Raw genomic sequence first — 20727 nt, 5'->3', positions numbered from 1 at the left:
CGTTTCCATAACAAAAATAAAGGGTCATTTCATGTCAAATTTCTATCTTTTTTTTTTTTTTTTTGTAATCACACAATTTGTCTATTTTGATTTTTTTTTATGATGTCAAATGTAAGAATTATGGTTCATATGCGGGTAAACACAACACTTACTTACTCTGTGTTGTTTCATCCATAGATGAATATTTGGTTAATATGACAGCACATTTATAACATAGAATATGACGGTAAATTTAAAATAAAAGTGTGCTGAAAAACACTTCATGTTACAGAATGAGATGGATGGAAATTAATCTCATTTTGTCTAATAATTCAAAAGCAGTATTCAGCACACTTAAATGTCATACGAACAAAATATTAATCTACAAATGAGATGAATTGAAATAAATCGTTATTTTACTGATCGCCTCTCCGTGACGGCAATAGACGTGTAATGCACATGAACCAAAGTATTTGAGATTAATCGCAATTAATCTCAAGGATTCTAAATGGCGCGTTGACTCTTAACATTAATATTCCATTAATAGGACATTTAAAACATGTGCCGACTACTTTTGAAATTAGACAAAATGAGATTAATCGAAATTAATCTGTTCAATTAACTCATTGCCTCTCAGTGACTGCGATAGACTTCTAATCCATTTGAAGCGGGAGGGTTTGAGATTAACCGCAATTATTTTAACGGCACATTGGCTGTTAATATAGATCAATATGACATTTAAAATAAGTGCGCCGACATCTTTTGAAATTGTCAATTTGACGCCACATCAACTAATTGCCTCTCAGTGACTGTGATAAACGTCACTTGAAGCGGGGTCGTTTGAGATTAATCTAAATTATTTTAACAGTGCATTGAATCTTAATGTAAATATGCTGACTACTGATTTCGAATTCATTATGATACAAAATGAGATGAAATGAATCACAGTTTGATGGTGCATTAATTGATCGTCTCTCAGTGACGGCAATAGACGTCTAATCCACTTGAGGCGGGAGGGTTTGAGATTAATTGCAATTAATCTCAATTTTTCTAACGGCGCGCTGACTCTGAATATAGATGAATCTTTTGTTATACAATAAGTGTGGCGACTACTACTTTTGAAATCGTTATACAAAATGAGATTAATCTAAATGAATCTCAGTTTATTTTGACAACGCATTAATTCATTGCCTCTCAAGGACGGCAATAGAGGTCTAATGCACTTGATGCAATGCGGGAGGGTTTGAGATTAATCGCAATTTAACGGCGCATTGACAATATAGATTAATATTTCGTTAATGTGACATTTAAAATGTGTGCCGACTACGACTAAAAGATTAATTGTAATTAATCTCAATTATTTTAACAGCGTGTTGACTCTAATATAGATTAATATGCTGACTACTGCTTTTGAATTCCTTATTATACCAAATGAGATTCTCAGTTTATTCTGATGCCGCGTTAACTCATCGCTGCTCAGTGGCGGCGATAAGACGTCTCATCCACTTGAAGCAGGAGGGTTTAAGATTAATTCCTATTAATCTCAATTATTCTAACTGCTCGTTGACTCTTTGGTAATATAGATTAATATTTCGTTAATATGACATTAGCACAATTGTGCCGACTACTACTTTTGAAATTATACATTGAGATGAAATTAATCAGTCAATTTTGCCAACGCATTAACTCACTGCCTCTCAGTGATGGCGACAGACGTCTAATCCACTTGAAGCGCGAGGGTTTGAGATTAATCGCAATTATTTTAACGGCATGTTGACTAAATATAGATTAATATGCTGACTACTGGTTTTGAATTATACAAAATGAGATAAATTGAAATCAATCTGTTTGACACTGCATTAATTGTGGGATTGAGATTAATCAATTATTTTAACTGTCTGTTGACTCTTAATATAGATTAATATGATTGCTGCGTTTGAATTCATTATACTAAATGAGATTAATCTTGGTTTGACCTGCATTAACGCTTTGGCTCTCAGTGACGACGACTGACGTCTCATCCACTTGAAGCATGAGGGTTAGAGCTTCAGATTAATTGCAATTATTCTCAAGTATGCTGCTGGCGCATGAACTCTTTGTTAATGTAGATTAATATTCGTTAATAGACATTTAAAATTAGTGTTCTGACTACTACTTTTGAATTCATTATTATAAAGAATGAGATTAATCGCAGTTAATCTCAGTTTATTTTGGCGCCGTCTAATCCACTTGAAGCAGGACTGTTGTCACAAAGGATTGGACGTCCATCTCCGTTAAAGGAAATTAAAACGATACCTATGCTATTTTGGAGTGCCGATTCTGACAGACGGGATCAGAATAGGACATTGGGAAAATTGGGCGTGGCACCCAAACTTTGGGCCATAACTCCAAAACGGTTGGAGCTAGGAGCCTCAAAATTTGGATTCTTTCATTTGACATCACCGATATCACTTGAGTGGCCAGACATGGAATGACCCTACAAAAAAATAAAAAAAGGAGTGAGTGGCAAATTTATACACAGATACAAGGTTTTGTCACCGTAACTGTTTTTATTGGAGGCAGGTGAGATGTTTTGGCTTGGAGTACGGGCCGGAAGAACCATAAGAAAAGCATGCAACAATGCAGACATGCGGATGAACGTGGAGGGGGCATTTTCTTTCAATTTAGCTACTAGCGAAGCAGATGGCATACAAGGCAAATTCAATTTTTATGACACTTTGTGGTGGTTTGTTTGTACACTCCTTTGGTTTAGAAACATTTAAACAATTTCAATGATCATGCCGTTACTGTAGCGTGGAGAAAAAACAAAAAAATGAATGAATCACATCATTTGAAGGGAAAGGGGGATTGAAAGAAACATTGTTTGCCCTTTAATCCTGGAAGTATGTGGTTGATGGATGGTGAGGTTGCTTAATATCCAACCTTCCTCAGGTAATCCGCCATATCATGTGCTTTCTTGTTAAGATTTCCACCATGGACCGCCTCCTTTCCCATGACTATAACCAATACTGGGGCACATAGGGGTGGGGGGTGGGGGGAAAATACAGAGAGAAAATGAAGCAAACTGAAGGGTCCCCCCGCGTGACGGAGGTCCGTCCAGCTTGTCAGGATCTTCAATGCTATAAAGGTTTCCGTGACATTTGACAGCTTGCAGGAGAAATCTTAACAGCAATATTTTATTTTCTCTTCTTTATGTCCCTCAAATTTTGACCTAAATGAAACATTAAAAGCCCGAATCCCTCAAGTATTTGGCCATTGAGTAAGCCTTCTTATTCAATCCGCCTCCATGGACCCCTTCTTTTCCCATTACAAGAACCAAAACTGAAAGAGAAGAAGATAGAAAAGGGGGGAAAAAGGTGAGAAAATCAAGGAAGATTTAGTGGAGGAACTTTTCCCGCTTTCACTCGCATTTCAGAACCGCACATTAGCTTCTATTTTAACTAAAGTTGTCCTCATCTCAGATTTTTGCATTTAAGTTCAAGTCACCTGTTTTTGAGGCTCTGCCGATACAGGATACAATTCATTTACGCATGTTATAATTACAAAACATGCATTTTTTGGTTTCTTTTGGCAATATCCTTGTACATCTTATTGTGTTACTTTGTAGCCGTAAAAAAAAAAAAAAAGCTTTAAAACTCGATCTTTTTCACCAGATTCTGATCTTCTGAAAATGAAGCGCTCGGGTCAGATTTCCGACTCAGGTGATCGGATCAGGGGACAAAAAGCTATGAAACTGTCACCTCTAAATTATGCCTGGGCAATAAGACAAAAATTGTTTTAACGATAAAAAAAATTCTTATTCATCATCATCAACGATTGAACAGTATGCCGATCAAAACACCCCCCCCCCCCCAAAAAAAAACAATATTCTGTAGAGATTTTTTTTTTTTTTTTTTTTTTTTTTTTAAAAGACACCGATCCAAATTTTGGGGCCCGTTTTCTTTGGGTCGCTTGGTAAACTTGGCCTTCGACATAAAAAGAAATCGTACAATTTAAATGAGAGCAACAGTTTTTTGTTTCTTTTTTAACTGCTGCTGTTATCTTTTGGCTGGAATTACAAGAAAGTGGCAAGAGTCCATAAGAAGTCCCTTTACCTCACGATATGATACAATTTATGATAGAAAGCTCATGATAACGATGACCTTGCGATATGGCGATACAGTTGTCAGAAAATAATTCTACAAACCAACTAATAAACATAAAAACAAGCTAGAGTGTTTCCCCTACATAGAAAACATTGTGGCGCACCGCCACACCAAAATAAAAGCCGCCACGCCTTGTAAAAGATAAATTTTTTCAAAAGCCGTTTCACACTAGCAGCAGCCTAGTGTGAAGGGTTCTTTGGCATTGTGTATTGTAATGTCCGTAACTATGCACAGCCCCCTTAGGAGACTAGTTGTGACGTAGAAGGAAGCAACAAGGAGAACGGGCGAGATACAGAGAGTTGGCTATCACATGTCACGGCAGACCGCTGTCATTTTGTTTTTCTTTATTATTGTTGCCACAATATATAAATTAATAAATGCGCCCCCCCGCCAATTTTCGTGAGTTCTGGGACACTCAAAAAAGGCTCTCATACCTCTCCTTGCTAAGCTAAATGGTACCTCGATGTGCATTTGTGTGGAAATGTAGTTCACGAACAACAAAAAAACTATTCACCTTCTCACCGAAACTAATAAAAGTCTTTAAAAGGCAATTATTATGTCCCCCTAGTCCTTGAAATGGGTCCATTACAAGGGCGTAGGTTTGGTCTCAATATTGGTAGGGATGATATAACAGCATAACCTAAATGTACAATTTTTGCTGGGGACGGGGGATTAAAATGACCAAATGGATTGGGTGAACGGGGGTCAGGGCTACATTTCTCACCAATATGAACCTAATTAAATGGACTAAATCAGGGGTCCCCAAACTACGGCCCGCCTCCACATTTGGTCCGGCCCCTGAACAATACCAGAGAGCATTTTGATTTATTTTTTTTCTCTCAATAGTGTTATTTATTTCCTGGCTTTTTTCTGTGAACAACCCAGAGAGGGTTATTTGGTTATTATCCATTTAATTAATAGTGTTATTATATTATATATTATATTATTTACTTTTGTTCCGTGAAGACTCCAGAAAGGGTTATTTGATTGTGGCTTTCTGAAAAACAATACATTTTTACATTTAGGTACTCCTGCAATCGTCACACTTTTTCTGTTACAAACTAGGCTAAATGATCAATGCAAAAATAAATCTGTCTTGACTTGTTCTAACTTTCAAACTAAAAATTTATAACGTCTTAATCTGATCATTTTCTTAAATCTAGTCAAATAATTTTCTCCATTTTGTTATGAGTGTTAAAGACTAGCTAACAGATTTGGCTAACAATGGGTCAGATTACTCAATTTACGTTACTAGGTAAGCATTATCATTTGTTACTTATTAAGCCCATACATGCAAAGGTTGGTCATTTTCACCAAAATCAATAAAAAAATTATTTCAAAATAATGTTTTGAACAACATCAATTCTTGAATTAAGAACATTTCTGATGAAAAAAAGCTTTTAAGATTAAATATACTCACTTTTTACTTAAAATAAATGTTAAAAATAGCTAGCTGAAAAGAATCCTATATCTAGAAATCTGAGTAAAATGTACTTGAAGCACTGGCAGATAATTTCACTTACGTATTTCTAGTAGATTTACACTGAAAACAAGGGAATTTAATTAGTCATCAGCCAATCAAACGTGCGTTTGAGGGAAAAAAAAGGTGTCAGTTTTAAGTCTGAACATAATAAATAATTCATTTAATAATGGTAGGGTCAATTCTATCCTTACAAAATATGTGAGGACAATCTAAATGACCTCTACAACTGAACTCATTATATAATGCAAATAAGGTTGCTTAAAAGTTGGTGGGGACAATTTCAGCATCCTGAAAAGCTGCTAATGTTATGTCCCTAACGTCCTTATGCAAACCTACACCTTTGGTCCATTAACAGAAGGGCTATTATAGTTGTGGTAATGTAGTACGTATTAGGGCCAAATCAAAGAAGGACTACGAGATCTGAGTTGTACTATTACTACTAGAAAAAAAAGTCATATTACTACGTAGGGTAATCTAGCTGTAATCAGCTACGCATATTAAGTACATGTACTGTAGCTGAGAGCTTCGACATTAGCCTGGCTAATGAAGTATTTCAAATAGACCTTTGTTATAGTTCTTCTTGGGGGAAAAATGTAGAAAAAAAAAAATCAATTGTCATGCTATGACGCAATTTTGCCGTGGCACGACATGGTGAGGCTGCCCAACTCCGATGCAGCCCACCACCACAGCTTCAAAAAAATCCTAGGGGGAAGCCCTGTGCCATCTTCATCCTTCTGCTGTAGGTTTATCACTAGTAGACGTCCAATCCATTAGAACTGGGAGAGTGGCAGCCAGTGAACCCCTCCCACTTCTATCCCGTCAGTTGCAGCCAATGCAGGGCAACGAAGTCATTTCGGGTCATTTCAGGTCATTACCTGTTCATTTTCAGTGTGTTGATTTTGGAGCATTTCAGAGTCACTTCCTGATTTTGTATGTGCAGTATAAAAGCTACAGCGTGCAACCCCGAGAGCCGGATTGGACCACCTGACGGGTGGCTTCCGGCACTCGGGCCATCCATTTGACACCCCTGATTTAAAAAAAAAAAAAAAAAAGACAAAAACTGACAGTTCTGGACCAATGTACGTCGACTTGTGATCATCAATTGGGATAGTGACTAAAATAGCTGTGACATTAATAAAATGTCTGCCTCCATGGGGGACTGCAGTTTCCTGGAAATACTAACATTCTTGTCCACTGTTACAGAGCAGAAAAATAAAATTGGGTTTTTGTCCCCCAGTAGTATTATTTTTTACCGCAGGGATATTCGTGATAAAGTTGTTGCCTTTCACTTCCATTTACACTGAAGGTTGCTATGTTGGGCAATTGCGCCCTCTGCTGGCAACAGAAATGACTGTCGCCACTACGCCTTTGCAAATATCAATGGGACAAAGATCTACCGAGTAAAGGCAGAATTTGTCTTTCTTATGAACTCATAAATGCTGAAGTTACTCGGAATTACGTCCTTGTGGCAGTCGTACAACAGATGGTGCTCTGGCTCGATTTAAGCCAACAGGCAACAACAACAAACAAACAAACAAACAAAAAAACACAAACCTAAAAGCATTATTTAAAAAACAATTTTTTTTTTTTTTTTTAAGTCAAAATATTTCTAGATTTTAATTTGATTTGAAGTTATTCATTAAAGATATTTTGAATAGATTTTGAAGTTTTGAAAAATCAGTTTCATTAATTTTAAATGTTATCTTTAAAAAAATGTAAAAAAAAAAAAAAAAAAAAAAAATATTCATTTAAGTTCATTTTCAAATAAAAAAATGGGGAGAAAACAGTAAATATCGTACATGAAAGCTGTTCATAGTCCAACTTATCTTCGTCAATATTTTTTGTTCCGACGCACAATCACAGGTAAAACAAAGCAAAAACTACCATAATTTTCGGACTATAAGCCGCTATTTTTTTCCTTAATTTTGAATCCTGCGGCTTATAGTCTACTGCAGTTTATTTGTTGATTTATTTGATTTATTAGGTAACACTTTATTAGAGAACGGCTTCATAAGACTGTCATAAGACCATCATAATTATGACATGACACTGAATGCTTAGGTCATTAAGTGTCATCCGGCAAACTTTGTCACTAACTCCATTTATGTCCAGCTTGGATCTTTTACCTCCATTCAAAAGTGAGATCATTTGCCAGATCACACTAAATGACATCTGTAAATAATGTGATTTATATAAGGGCAAATTCGTCGCAAAAACAAGTTTAAAACTAACTACTAATGCTCCTGAAACGTCTCATCGGCTCAGACGTGAAAAGCACAATCAAAGAATATGCAGGCCTCTTACAGGCTAACTTAGAAACAATAAGTCCACGCCCGAGACAAAGAAATGAAAAATCGGCCTCCGAGAATCAATGCCTATTCATCCCTTGACTACACTAAGCAAATTTCATTCAGATCCGTCCAAAAGTAAATGAGTAGCAGTCATTTTTGTTTGTGTCCTCATCAATATAAGCAATGAGAACTAAGCAAACGGATTTTTGAGACCTCCTTTCCTCCCTTTGGGTGGTCTAAAAACAGACACTTTGGTTAAAACCAAAATACCTTTTCAAAATCTTTTGCCACTTTCTTGATCCCAACTTTGAGTCACCATATAAAATGGCCATCTAAACATTTGGCCACAGGATGCAATCATTTTGGTTTCAACTCATCTTAATCTGATAAAACTACAATAGGAAAATCTTAAGCGTTTCTGTTCAGTTTGGTTTTTTTCTTTCCTGCATGCCATGACCCAAAAAGTAGGGAAAAAAGGCTGAAAAGAAAAGGGAAACAAGTTGATCGAGTTGGCTTGTACCATGAAAGATTTGGAAACAGTTGATAGGCTTCAACACCCCAGATGTGAAAAGATGAAAAAAATGGGAAAACTTTACAAGTAAGGGTTGGGTACCAAAACCCTGTCACGGTTCCAAAGCAATCGGAGGTAACCAGACCAAATAAAAAGTAACATTTCGGTTTATTTTTACATTTTTAACTCGGCCACTTTTTCTGTAAAAAAAAAAAAAAAAAAAAAAGCATGACATCATTGGCGCTATTCACCAACCAGGTAAAATGACATTTGATTCCATATTGACTTATTTATCATCAATACATAAACCCTCTGAGTGCCAGGGCAGAAAAAAAAAATCACCAGTTTACTAATCTTTACCCACAGTTGAGTAATTTTAGGAATTTAGGAAACAAAAGATGGCCTTGTTCAGACTAGCAGCTAAAATCCCGTTTTTTACCCATCCAGATTGAAACTGGATGGCTCATTTGTTATATATGACCAGCCCCAAAGCACAGCAATCTAAATTTGAAACCACATACAGCATGTAGATTCGTCTCAAATATGGACAAGATGCTTCTCAGTCTGAACAGCTCAGATGGGTTTTGAGTACTAGACATGTGCCGATTACCAGTTTCAAGGTATACCGTGGTATGAAAACGTCACGTTTTCAAAAACGCAAAATTTCTGTCATACAGTCCCTACGATATTAGCTATTTTTTATGTACCAAAAATGCATGGAGAAATCCCTCGCTTGCAACAGGAAGTTTCAACCCTCCCCCACAGTTTGTTGCTCAGTTTCAGAGAGTCAGCTGTGCTAAACGATGGCTGGAGGAGGTGAAACTCCTGAACATTTTCCCCCCATTGAAGAAAATGAAGTATCTGGTAAGGGAATACTTCAGCTACAGAAAAGGTACAGACGGCCGCGGCTTGGAGGAGGAGGGTCAACAGATATGTAAAACATGTTTGCGGTGGGTGGCTGCCGAGGAGGTGATACCTCCAATATGATTTCGCATTTATACAAAATTAAAGCTTAGTGAACACTCTCATGAACGTTTCCCACCAGCTATGAGAGTGAACTCCAGCGTGTTTAGTAGAGGTGGGAATATTTGGGCACCTAATGATTCGATTACGATTCAGAGGCTACGATTCGATTATAAATCGATTATTGATGACACCCCCCCCCCCCCCCCCATATTAGCTACTTTTGTTTTGTACATTAGTTATAAAAACTATATTAAAAAAAAAAAAAAAAAAAAAAGCCTTGCAGGCTTAAATAAACGACTATTTCAGTATCAAGTTAACAGTTAAAAACAACAAATAATATACTCAAATCCCCATTCTGTATCAGCAGCTTTAAACTATATTCAATTAATGTTGTGGATCAACCATTCAAGTTGTTAAAATTGCTCCCGTTATTTCCCATTTGTCTACTTTCGACATATGAAAGTTTTAAAACTATTTTAAAGATTGATTCAAGTCAATAATTTACCGATTTAGGAGTATTTTAGATAAAAAGTTCATTAGGTTCGCTCGGAAGGTTTGCTACAACAGCCTTGCAGGGAAGTCTACTGCTTTAAGATGGCGGCCGTTTACTAACGCCCACATCTAGCTTTCTGTACATGTGCTGCTAACGCCACCGAGTATTTTGCATCTAGTCCTATATGATATCTACCGTACCATTATGTGGACGTACTTTGTAGCAGCTGTCAGCAACAGTCAGGTATGTTGTTGTTTTTTTATCTCGCGGCATAAATTGAGCTAGAGCCGTGAGTTGAGCATTAGCATTACCCGAGGGTCCGGGTAATGACAAGCATGATGTTTATCTACTCTCGCTCCGTTCCTCATAGCGTCCCGAAGACCGCGCGGCACGCTGAGTGTGTTTTACTTCCGCTTTACTTGACATATTTCAACAATCGGAATTTGGATGTTTTTGAATCGTTCTCGAATCTTCCACGGCCGAATCGCGAATAATCTAAGAACCGGAAATTTCGCACACCTCTAGTGTTTAGTGTGTCTAACGGTGGTAAAACGTGGCGGTTTTTTCTCTCAGGCAGCTGTGTTGAGTGTTTAAAATGTTAACATGAGTCATACACACATGCTTTTTATGGAAAATAATTCAAACTATTTTTGTTGTGATAGTAATAATGTTGAGCTGTGGCTGTGGGTTTAGGCTCAATCTTCAATTTAGCGTCCGTTTAATCAGTCGGTGGAATTGATTTCAACAATTTCCATGCAGCAAGTTAGTTTATTCGTTTCAGGGCTGCGGAGGCGCTAAGCTAGCACGAGTCAGTCTATTTTTTTCAGTTTATTTTTTTTAACCCAGATACCTCTAAGTAACACATTATAGAGCTGTAATTGCAATACCATTACATTTTTGGTTTAAGTTTATCATACAGTCACAATCTCATACCGGCACATGCCTAGCTTTTGACCGTCAGTGACAGGTCACAATGCTGGATGACTCCTTTGTGGCCACAGCAACCTTTCAGGTGCGTTAATAATATGACCCAGTCTGAACAGGCCCAGATCTGATTTGGATTCTTGTTTAAAATAAGTGTGGTCAGCCAGCCATGAAAATTAGATTTGAGGAGGAATCCCGATTGGAATCAGATATGCCTGCAGTCTGAACGCAGCCTGTGGGTACAGATTAAGTAAACTGTGGGTACAGTTCAGCAATGATCCAGAAACTGTTTGGTAGCGATTTCGAACGCCATCAGATCAAGCAAGGAGATGCACAGGGGTTGCCCTTGACGGACAAAGTTGTTTTGAGAGGTAACGCGTGTGCAGCTGCTTCTTTGGTCCGTCGGTCTTTGGAATCCATTCTCCACCAAACCAAATTCGGGTCATTCTTAAACTGTGGGTACAATTTAGTAATCTGTGAGTACAAAATATCTATGAAAAATATTTTTTTCTACGCTGGCACTCCATATATCAATATGATATCGACGCAAAGGAAATGTAAAACACTAACAATAAGCACAATGAAAACTTTTCGAGCCAGCTTGAAATAAAACGCACTAAAAGTGGGCACTTAACAATAGACAGTCAACAATGCTAATGTTAGCAACATTTACGTTTTTTTTTAACTATGAATTCATGAACCGTTTAACCCCTTGATGCCTTCATTTAACAAATAACTGGGGGAAATACACAGGTAGAAAAATTAGTGCTGCAGCAATTAATCGATTAACTCGATTTGAAAAAAAGCTTCGAATCAAATGTTTCCGCTTCGAGGATTTGTTCAATTAGAGTGGCGTTGTAATGGAGTGTTTTGAAAGTGTTTGCGTTTAGTTTTATTGATTTAGGTGGATACACTGCCCTCTAGTGGCAACAGCGAATATGACACTCATTTAACAGGGCGGAATCCAGCTGCTCCCTTTTAAGTGTTACATAAGGTAAGTTTATGCTCGAGCTAATGTTTTTTATGCATCCGTAATTTAGTTTGCAGGTATAGTTAGCCGTTTTTGTGAGAATATGTGTTTGAATGATTTGTTATGAGCATTGAAGAGAAGGAAAAAAAAGCATTTTCTAGCATTTAAGCTCACGGACTTTTGCTATGCAAGTTAGCCAAATGTTATCTTGTTGTACCTCAAGCCTCATTTATTATTATTATTTTTTTTAATACCGTTTGAGGCTAAGCTCAGACATTTTAATTTATTTTTAAATGAAATGTGCAATTCTGCATAGTTTTAAGAAACACTCGGGAATTTTATTTTGTATTCGCATTTAATGCTCTTTTGAAAGTTCAATCTTAGCAAGCCTTTGCTTTATTTCTTTTAAAATTTATTCTGCAGCCCATAAAATGTTCCTAATACTATGATTCGATTGTTCGTTGATACATTAATCGACAACTAAAATAATCGATAGCTGCAACCCTAATAAAATAGTAATTATGGGCATTAGTTTAAAAAAAAAAAAAAAAGGGTGAGAGAAGGGCCTAGAGAGAATTTAAACAATACAAAATGGGAAATCCTAAATAAAAAGGAATTCGTTAATGATTCCCTCATTTGAGAAATTTAAAATATTTTTAAATACAGTGTCTTCTATATTTCCTATTATTTAAAAATCTTTTTACAGTACATTAGGACAGGGGTCCCCAACCTATTCCACTAAGGCACACTGTGGGTGCAGGATTTCATTCTTACCAAACAAGATGACAACACTTTTTCCCCAATCTGGTGTTTTACAAGTGCAATCAGTTGATTGCAGTCAGGTGTGGCTTGTTTTAGCAGAAGCCTCATTGGTTCAACTGTCTCTGCTGGATCGGCTGGAACAAAAACCAGGACCCACAGTGTGCCTTGAGGACTGGGTTGAAAACCCCTGCATTAGGATTTCTCAATTTTTAGCTGTAATTCTCAATGTTATACATTTATTTGTAAATTAATACTACTTTATGTAGCGTATTTTCCGCTCTACAAGACCCACCTAAAAGCCTTCAATTTTCTCAAAGGACAGCTGTGCGCCTTAATATGGATTAGCGCTGCAACGTTTAATCGATTAACGAGAAATTCGATTAGAAAAAGGCTTCAAATAAAATTTTGCTGCTTTGAGTATGCATTTAATTAGAGTGGCATTTAAATAGTTTTGAAAGTGTTTGCATTTAGTTTTTTTTTTTTTTTTTTTTAATTTGGGTGGATACACTGCCCTTTAGTGGCAACAGTCAATGTGACATAACTCATTTAACATGGCTGAATCCAGCTGCTCCCTGCTAAGTACTGGTGCACGATAATTATTGGTCCGATAATAGGAATTATGACATCATCCCGATAAATCCAAAAACATTTATAAAAGGACCAATAATATGTACTGTTCTGGCTTTGCGGTTTACACAATAGTATGGGAAATCAGTTGACCATTTGCGGGGCATTGCTCCCACCTGCTGGTCAGAATAATTCAATGCACCTATTTTTTGTTACAGTAGTTTGGTTCAATCACTTACACATTGCGGTGTTTAGCGGTAGCATTGACAGTCGTGAATGCTTTCAGTTGCGTTTCCGCCTCGGAAATATGTGTAAGTATTTTATGTTTACTATTCCATATGGATGTGCAAAATATGTTTCTGTGGTGGAGGGTCATATGTACAGAACTTCATAAGTTGTGTTATAGAAGCCAGCCAATGCTTTAGTAGCTAGAGTGCAATGCTATACATATAATAGTTGTGTATATAAGTGTATTTTGCAGTTTGTTGTATATTGAGTATTGAATATGTGTATTTTTCTGTTGTACTTTCACAATATTAAGACAAGTGTCTTCCCATAAAAGAAAAGACCAAGCCTTGTGGATTATGGAAGTGCATTCATTCTTAGCTGGCTGTCAGACAGTGCAGAAGTGAGATGCACTGTTTTGTTCATGTCATTATGAAAAATCTGATGAGATCAAAGGCAAATCTATGTTGAATCCACCATTTTTTTTTTTTAAACCTCCAGGTGTTCAAAAACTCAGGTTATACATTTAAAAAAATTATATATTAGCAGTTATCGAAATCGGTATCGGCTTTGAGGAGCAGGAAGTTATCGATATCGGTATCAAAAAATGGATATCGTGCACCCCTATTGTAAAGACTACTATAAGTTTTTGTTTGAGCCAATATGTTTTTGTTATGCATTCGTTATTGATTCTATAGGTATATTTAGCCATTTCTTGTGTGAACATGTGAACGATTTGTTAAGAGCATTTTAAAAACGGCAAGTTAGCCAATTTTTTCCCCCGTTGTACTTAGATCCTCATTTATTTTTTTATTGTTTGAGGCTAAGGGCAAGTATTTTAATCTATTTTTAATACACTGCCCTGTAGTGGCAACAGTGAATATGACACATTTAACATGGCTGAATCCGGCTGCTCCCTGTTAAGACCAATATACAGGACTGTCTCAGGAAATTAGAATACACAATATTCTAATTTCCTGACTGTCTCAGGAAATTAGAATATTGTGTATTCTAATTTCCTGAGACAGTCCTGTATATATACACAGGACTGTCTCAAAAAATTAGAATATTGTGTATTCTAATTTTCTGAGACAGTCCAGTAAGGTAAGTTTCTGCTTGAGCTAATGTTTACGGATTTGTAATTTAGTTTACAGGTATATTTAGCCATTTGTTGTGACGATATGGGTTTGAACAGAAAAAAATGTTAGCATTTTATAGCATTTAAGCTAGCTGACTTTTGCTGTGCAAGTTAGCCAGTTGTTCTCTTGTTGTACTGAGCCAAAAAAAATTTCTATACAGTTTGAAGAATATCTTTAAATGAAAGTGCAACTTTGCATAGTTTGAAGAAACACTTGAGAATATTTTTTGTTTTCACATTTAACACTGATCCAATTACTCGATTATTCGAGCTAACTAGTTGATAATCGACGACTAAAATGATGTATAGCTGCAACCCTAATATGGATTAATGTTGCTCAATTATGGCATGACGTTTCCTTTAGCGCAGCTTCATCTAGTGGATGCGTAACGCAACATCAGCCAATTACTACTACTGCTTCTTATAAAGCAGTGCGCCCTAGATATGAAAACAGTTTTAAAATAGGCCAATACTGGAAAGTACGCCGGAAAATACGTTTTTTCCTCTATTCAGGCATCAAGGTGTTAAGCGAATAGTACGGGATCAAAGCCAAATGATACCCAACCCTACACGATTTTGTCAGGCAAACTGAAAATCAACAATCGGCTAATTAAAAGCGCTAACCTTGAATAGTGCCGCTATCTTAGCTAATGATTTACCTTGTCCGGCTCGCCCCACGGAAATGTTGTACGTGGGTTCTCCTCCTTGGCTCTTTGTCCTCATGTCCATGGTCCAGTCCCCCTCATCCTGCAGGCTGTCTCTGAGCACCGAGCACTTCTTTGAGCCCAGAGTAAGACCGCAGGTGTAAAAGGTCTCTCTGTCTTTGCCTACCAGCACGTCAATTTCTTGAGACTGCGCACAAACGCAAAAGAAAACAATGCTCAGCGTTACTTTCAACCGTTCGAGACAGTTAACTCATGAGCAGCCACGGACGCTACTCGGTGTCAGACCCATTTTGACTGGTAGGAGCGAATGAACCTCCCAGTCAAGTGCTGTATAAAAGGTTTAAACTTGTCTTGAGCTTTTAAGTTTCATACAATTGTTGGACAAAAGTAAATAAAGTGCAAAACGAATTACCCACCCTACCCAAACACACACAAAAAAAACAACTATTTCAGAATAACGAGTTCTAGATTTTCTTTTTGGCCAATTAATTGCTATATCCGACGTATATTTAAAATAAACTACAAACTGCAATTTCCGGAAAAAATACGATGGGGTTTTGCTGTGATCCAGTGGTATGAAAAAGCATCTGAACCTTTTGGAATTTCTCACATTCCCACTAAAAATCACCAAATGCGACCTTATCTTTGTCAAAATCACACAGATGTAAAAACAGTGTCTGCTTTAAAGAAAACCACCCAAACATTTATAGGTTTTCATATTTCAATGAGGATGGTATGCAAGCAATGACATAAGGGGGAAAAATAAGATTCACATTTGATATTTTGTGCCTCCCCCCCTTTGGCAGCAATGACTTCAACCAGACGCTTCCTGTAGCTGCAGCTGGCACATCGATCAGGACTAATCTTGGCTCATTCTTCTCTACAAAACTGCTGTAGTTCTGTCAGATTCCTGGGATATCTGGCATGAATCGCTGTCTTTAGGCCCTGCCACAGCATCTCAATGGGCTTTAAGTCTGGACTTTGACTTGGCCACTCCAGAACGTGTATTTTGTTCTTCTGAAGTTGATTTACTTCTGTGATTTGGATCACTGTCTTGTTGCAGCATCCATCCTCTTTTTAGCTTCAACTGTCTGACAGACGGCCTCAGGTTTTCCTGCAAAACTTTTGAATTCATTCTTCCATTAATGATTGCAAGTTGTCCAGGCCCTGAGGCAGCAAAACAGCCCCAAATCATGATGCTCCATCCACCATGCTTCACGGTAGGGATGAGGAGTTGATGTTGGTAAGCTGTTCCTTTTTTCCTCCACACATGGCATTGTGTGTTACTCCCAAACAATTCAACTTTGGTTTCATCAGTCCACAAAATATTTTGCCAAAACGTCTGTGCAGTGTACAAGTGCCTTTTTACGAACATTAACCAAGCAACAATGTTTTTTTGGACAGAACAAAGGCTTTCTCCGTGGAGTCTTCCCATGAAAACCATTCTTGGCCATAGTTTTACATATAGTTGATGTGTGCACAGAGATATTGGACTGTGCCAGTGATTTCTGTAATTCTTTAGCAGACACTCTAGGGTTCTTTTTGACCTCTCTGAGTATTCTGCACTGAACTCTTGGCATCATCTTTGGTGGACGGCCACTCCTTGGGAAAGCAGCAACAGTGCCAAACTCCATTTGTAGACAACTTCTTTGTCGATTGATGAATATCCAGACTTTTAGAGACAGTTTTGTATCCTTTCCCAACTTTATACAAATCAAGAATCCTTGATCACAGGTCATCAGACATTTCTTTTGACCGAGCCATGATGCGCATCAGACAAGGCTTCTCATCAAGACAATTCTTACCAGGTGTGTGTTTTATAGTGGGCAGGGCAGCTTTAAACCACTCATCAGTGATTGGGCACATTGGTTTTAGTTGAAGCAGACAGTTTTTACAACTGTGTGATTTTGACAAAGATATCAAATTTGATGGCGATTTTATGCAAAAATATGACAAATTCCAAAAGGTTCAGATACTTTTTTATCCCACTGTAGATACAGATCTATCAGGTCACTTTCTGTTGATTTGGGGACATTTTGGGGATACATTCTGTTGATATCAGGTCACATTCTGTTAATTTAGGGACATTTGGTGGACATGTCCTGTAGATATCCATTTGGGGGACACGTCCTATTGATATTAGGTCACAAAATGTCAATGAGCTGTAAAAGTAAATGGTCCTGCTATTGAAAATGAATGGGAAATTTGGACGTACATGGCTGTCAATGGCATCCCATTAGAAATGAATGGGACAGTTTTTGGCAAATTTTGGGTCAACCGTACATTTTGCCAACTATTTATATTGATGTGAAAATATGCGATTTGGTCAAAACTTGTAGGACAAATAGCGTTTTGAAAAATTTTTGGTTTTTCAAAAAATCCACGTCTACCGAGGAACTGAAAATTTTGGTGGGTCATTTGAAAAAATTCCTGCATCGCGCAAAAATTCCAGTCATTTTGAAATTGGAACAGTGATGGTCGGTCAAACGTTTTAAGCTATGCAGCGTGTTGAAGAAACGCCACTCCCCCCCCCCCCCCCAAAAAAAAAATTTATTTTCACTATATGTGCCTTTTCCTAAATAAATAAAAGTAGTGGAATGTTGTGATGCATCATTTTGTGAGAAGCTTGTCCATTGACAATAAAGACTATTCTATTTTTAACTTGAATGTAAAAGATGACTAACTTTTTTGCTCAACGATTCAACATTGATTGGAAAAAATTGTGGGAGGCCATTTTTGATTCCAAAATGAGTTAATAATTTGAAGTTTGAACGCATTCACACATTGAAAACGACGTATCTCAGAAGCTCAACTAACAACTCGAAGTCAGTCAATTATCTGAAGAAAACGCCATTCAAAAAAATTAAAAATGTTACTCTGTCTTTGCTTGAATAAATAAATAATAGTGGAATGTTGTGATGTATTGTTTTGTGAGAAGCTTGTACATTGAGAAAGACTATTCTATTCTTAATTTGAATGTAAAGGATGATGAACATTTTGGTAAAATGATTCAAAATTGATTTTAAAAAAAAATTGTGGGAGGCCATTTTTGATCCCGAAAGGAGTTAAAAATGTGAAGTTTGAACGCATTCACACAATGAAAACGACAGATTTCAGAAGCTCAACAACTCGAAGTCAGTCAGTTTTCTGAAAAAACGCCAATCAAAAAATTAAAATTTTTACTTTATGTGTCTTTGCTTAAATAAGTAATAGTAGCGGAATGTTGTGATGTTTTGTGAGAAGCTTGTCCATTGACATTAAAGACTATTCTATTCTTAACTTGAATGTAAAAGATGAACATTTTTGCTAAACGATTCAAAATTGATTGAAAAAAATTGTGGGAGGCCATTTTTGATCCCGAAATGAGTTGAAAATGTGAAGTTTGAGCGCATTCACACAATGAAAACGACGGATTTCAGAAGCTCAACAACTCGAAGTCAGTCAGTTTTCTGAAAAAACGCCAATCAAAAAATTAAAATTTTTTACTTTATGTGTCTTTGCTTGAATAAATAATAGTAGCGGAATGTTGTGATGTTTTGTGAGAAGCTTGTCCATTGACATTAAAGACTATTCTACTCTTAACTTGAATATAGAAGACGAACATTTTTGCTAAACGATTCAAAATTGATTGAAAAAAATTGTGGGAGGCCATTTTTGATCCCGAAATGAGTTGAAAATGTGAAGTTTGAGCGCATTCACACAATGAAAACGACGGATTTCAGAAGCTCAACTAACAACTCAAAGTTTCCAGAAGATACGCCATTCAAAAAAAAAAAAAAAAAAAAAATTCTATATGCGCCTTTGCCTAAATAAATAAATAAATAATAGTAATTGAATGCTGTGATGCATCGTTTTGTGAGAAGCTTGTACACTGACAATAAAGACTATTCTATTCTAAATTTCAATGTAAAGGATGATGAACCTTTTGGTTAAATGATTCAAAATTAATTGGGAAAAAAATGTGGGAAGCCATTTATTGTTCCAAAATGAGGTAAAAATATGAAGTTTGAACGCATTCACACAATGACAACGACGTATTTCAGAAGCTCCACTAACTCAAAGTCAGTCATTTTCAGATGTTTCAGGCACAAAAAAACTGTTTATTGAATGCTTGTTAGTTACCAACAATTTCAATCATTTTTTGTAAGCAAAACAACCTGACTTATTTTAAGCAAAATGACGAAATGAGTCCTGAAATGTGGCCTATGTATCGATCCTTTATTATCAAAGATGCCACACAATCAAAGCTAAGAGGAACGACATTCCTTTCCATCGACTACTAAAAAAATCCCACAACCACACAATGACAAGAAAGCAATTTTAAGCCCATTTCTCTGTCAAACTCAGCCCCCGTGAGCTTGTTTTTCCTTTCTTTTTGTGGCTACAGGTAACCGGCAGATCGACGGCTTAACGTTAGCTAATCATCACAGCCACCGCACACAAAGAATGCTCCTTTTACTTCAAAGTCGAAGTCCAGCTTCTCGCTGGTTTATGAAGAAAACAAAGCCGGGGAGGTTATTGGTGGTGACCTAAACCGAGATATTATTTGAGAAAATGGGTTTTGCGTCAGGGTCCACGCCCGTTTTCAATGTGTCTCGTCGTACACGAGGCGGCTAAATAATCCTGCGGCGTTTCCCGAGCCAGGAAAGGCCAGCGATGCGTTAGCTTAGCTTTGCCGCTAGCTTGCTAGTCATTTGCATATGTAACGGATTTTTTCCCCTCTCTACCTCCTTTCCTTTTTCAGTGTCCCCATTGCCACGCGATTCCTTCATTCCCTTCCACGGGAATTGTCTTCTTACCGTGATACTGTTGAAAGTCCCACCGTCATGTGCTGCCCAAACGTATTTGGCGTCCAAATAGCCAACAATGGCGCTGTCCTGACAGCTGCCGTCGGCCATCAGGTTTTCCACGTAGTTTTGCCAAGACATGTTGAAGAAAGACGGAGCGGGGGTACAAAATGGCTGAGGTGCGAGGAAGAGAGCAAGGCCGGCAATTTGGCGATTCGGATGTAAGCCACCACTACTCGGACGCGCGCTGGCTGGGGCGGCAAATAAAGCCGGGGCACTAGTGCGGCTGCGGGCAGGCGGGCGGGCGCTCGGCTGCGGCTGCGGCTGGCTGCCTGATTGGGTGTAGTCCGGATTTCAGATCACTCCGCACAGTCGGCCCCCACCGACAGGGGAAGCGAGCGGAAGAAAATCACAAGAAACTCTCTGTCTGGCCGAGATACGCTCTTAAAAAATACAACACGTTGCCAGTTTCCGTCTCTATGAATTATTCGTCCACTTTTGGCCTTCCTACTTTTCCCACAATGATTCAAATCGTGTCAATTTTTCACCTATTGGAGGCATCTCGGGAACTACTTTTGCACAAATTCCCAAGTTTGCCATTTTGGGTTGAGCCTATTCAAGACGTATTGGGGACTATTTCGCTACAAATGACACTTTTTACACAACATCACATCACGCTCCCACTGAAATAAAGATAGTTTCATTGGCTCATGATCAGGAAGTTACCTGGGAATGCCCTAAAATCAACAGGAAATGATCCCGATATTTGCTGATATAACAAAGTTAACAGGAAGTGACCTATAACCAGGGGTGAAAGTGGG

At 37.6% G+C, this 20727-nt stretch overlaps 1 protein-coding gene across 2 annotated transcripts; it reads right to left on the bottom strand.

Annotated features, from left to right (window-relative positions):
• pfn2a (profilin 2a) lies at positions 1-20239 on the bottom strand. Of its 2 annotated transcripts, none has more exons than XM_057857681.1 (3): positions 19919-20225; positions 15114-15306; positions 1-2987 (listed from the first exon to the last, which is right to left on the bottom strand). In XM_057857681.1, exons 1-3 carry the CDS (start codon positions 20045-20047, stop codon positions 2890-2892), a joined length of 420 nt encoding a protein of 139 aa, XP_057713664.1. In that variant the 5' UTR covers positions 20048-20225; the 3' UTR covers positions 1-2889. The 2 variants fall into 2 exon arrangements, with proteins under 2 accessions (XP_057713664.1, XP_057713665.1); XM_057857682.1 differs by lacking the exon at positions 1-2987 and adding an exon at positions 2994-3300 and having other exon boundaries at positions 19919-20239.
• Between the last annotated feature and the right edge of the window lie 488 nt (positions 20240-20727).

This window comes from Corythoichthys intestinalis, chromosome 14 (genome assembly GCF_030265065.1).
Source record: "Corythoichthys intestinalis isolate RoL2023-P3 chromosome 14, ASM3026506v1, whole genome shotgun sequence".
NCBI lineage: Eukaryota > Metazoa > Chordata > Actinopteri > Syngnathiformes > Syngnathidae > Corythoichthys > Corythoichthys intestinalis.
Note: the sequence above shows the minus strand (reverse complement) of the source record. Positions and strands in the feature narration are given on the sequence as shown.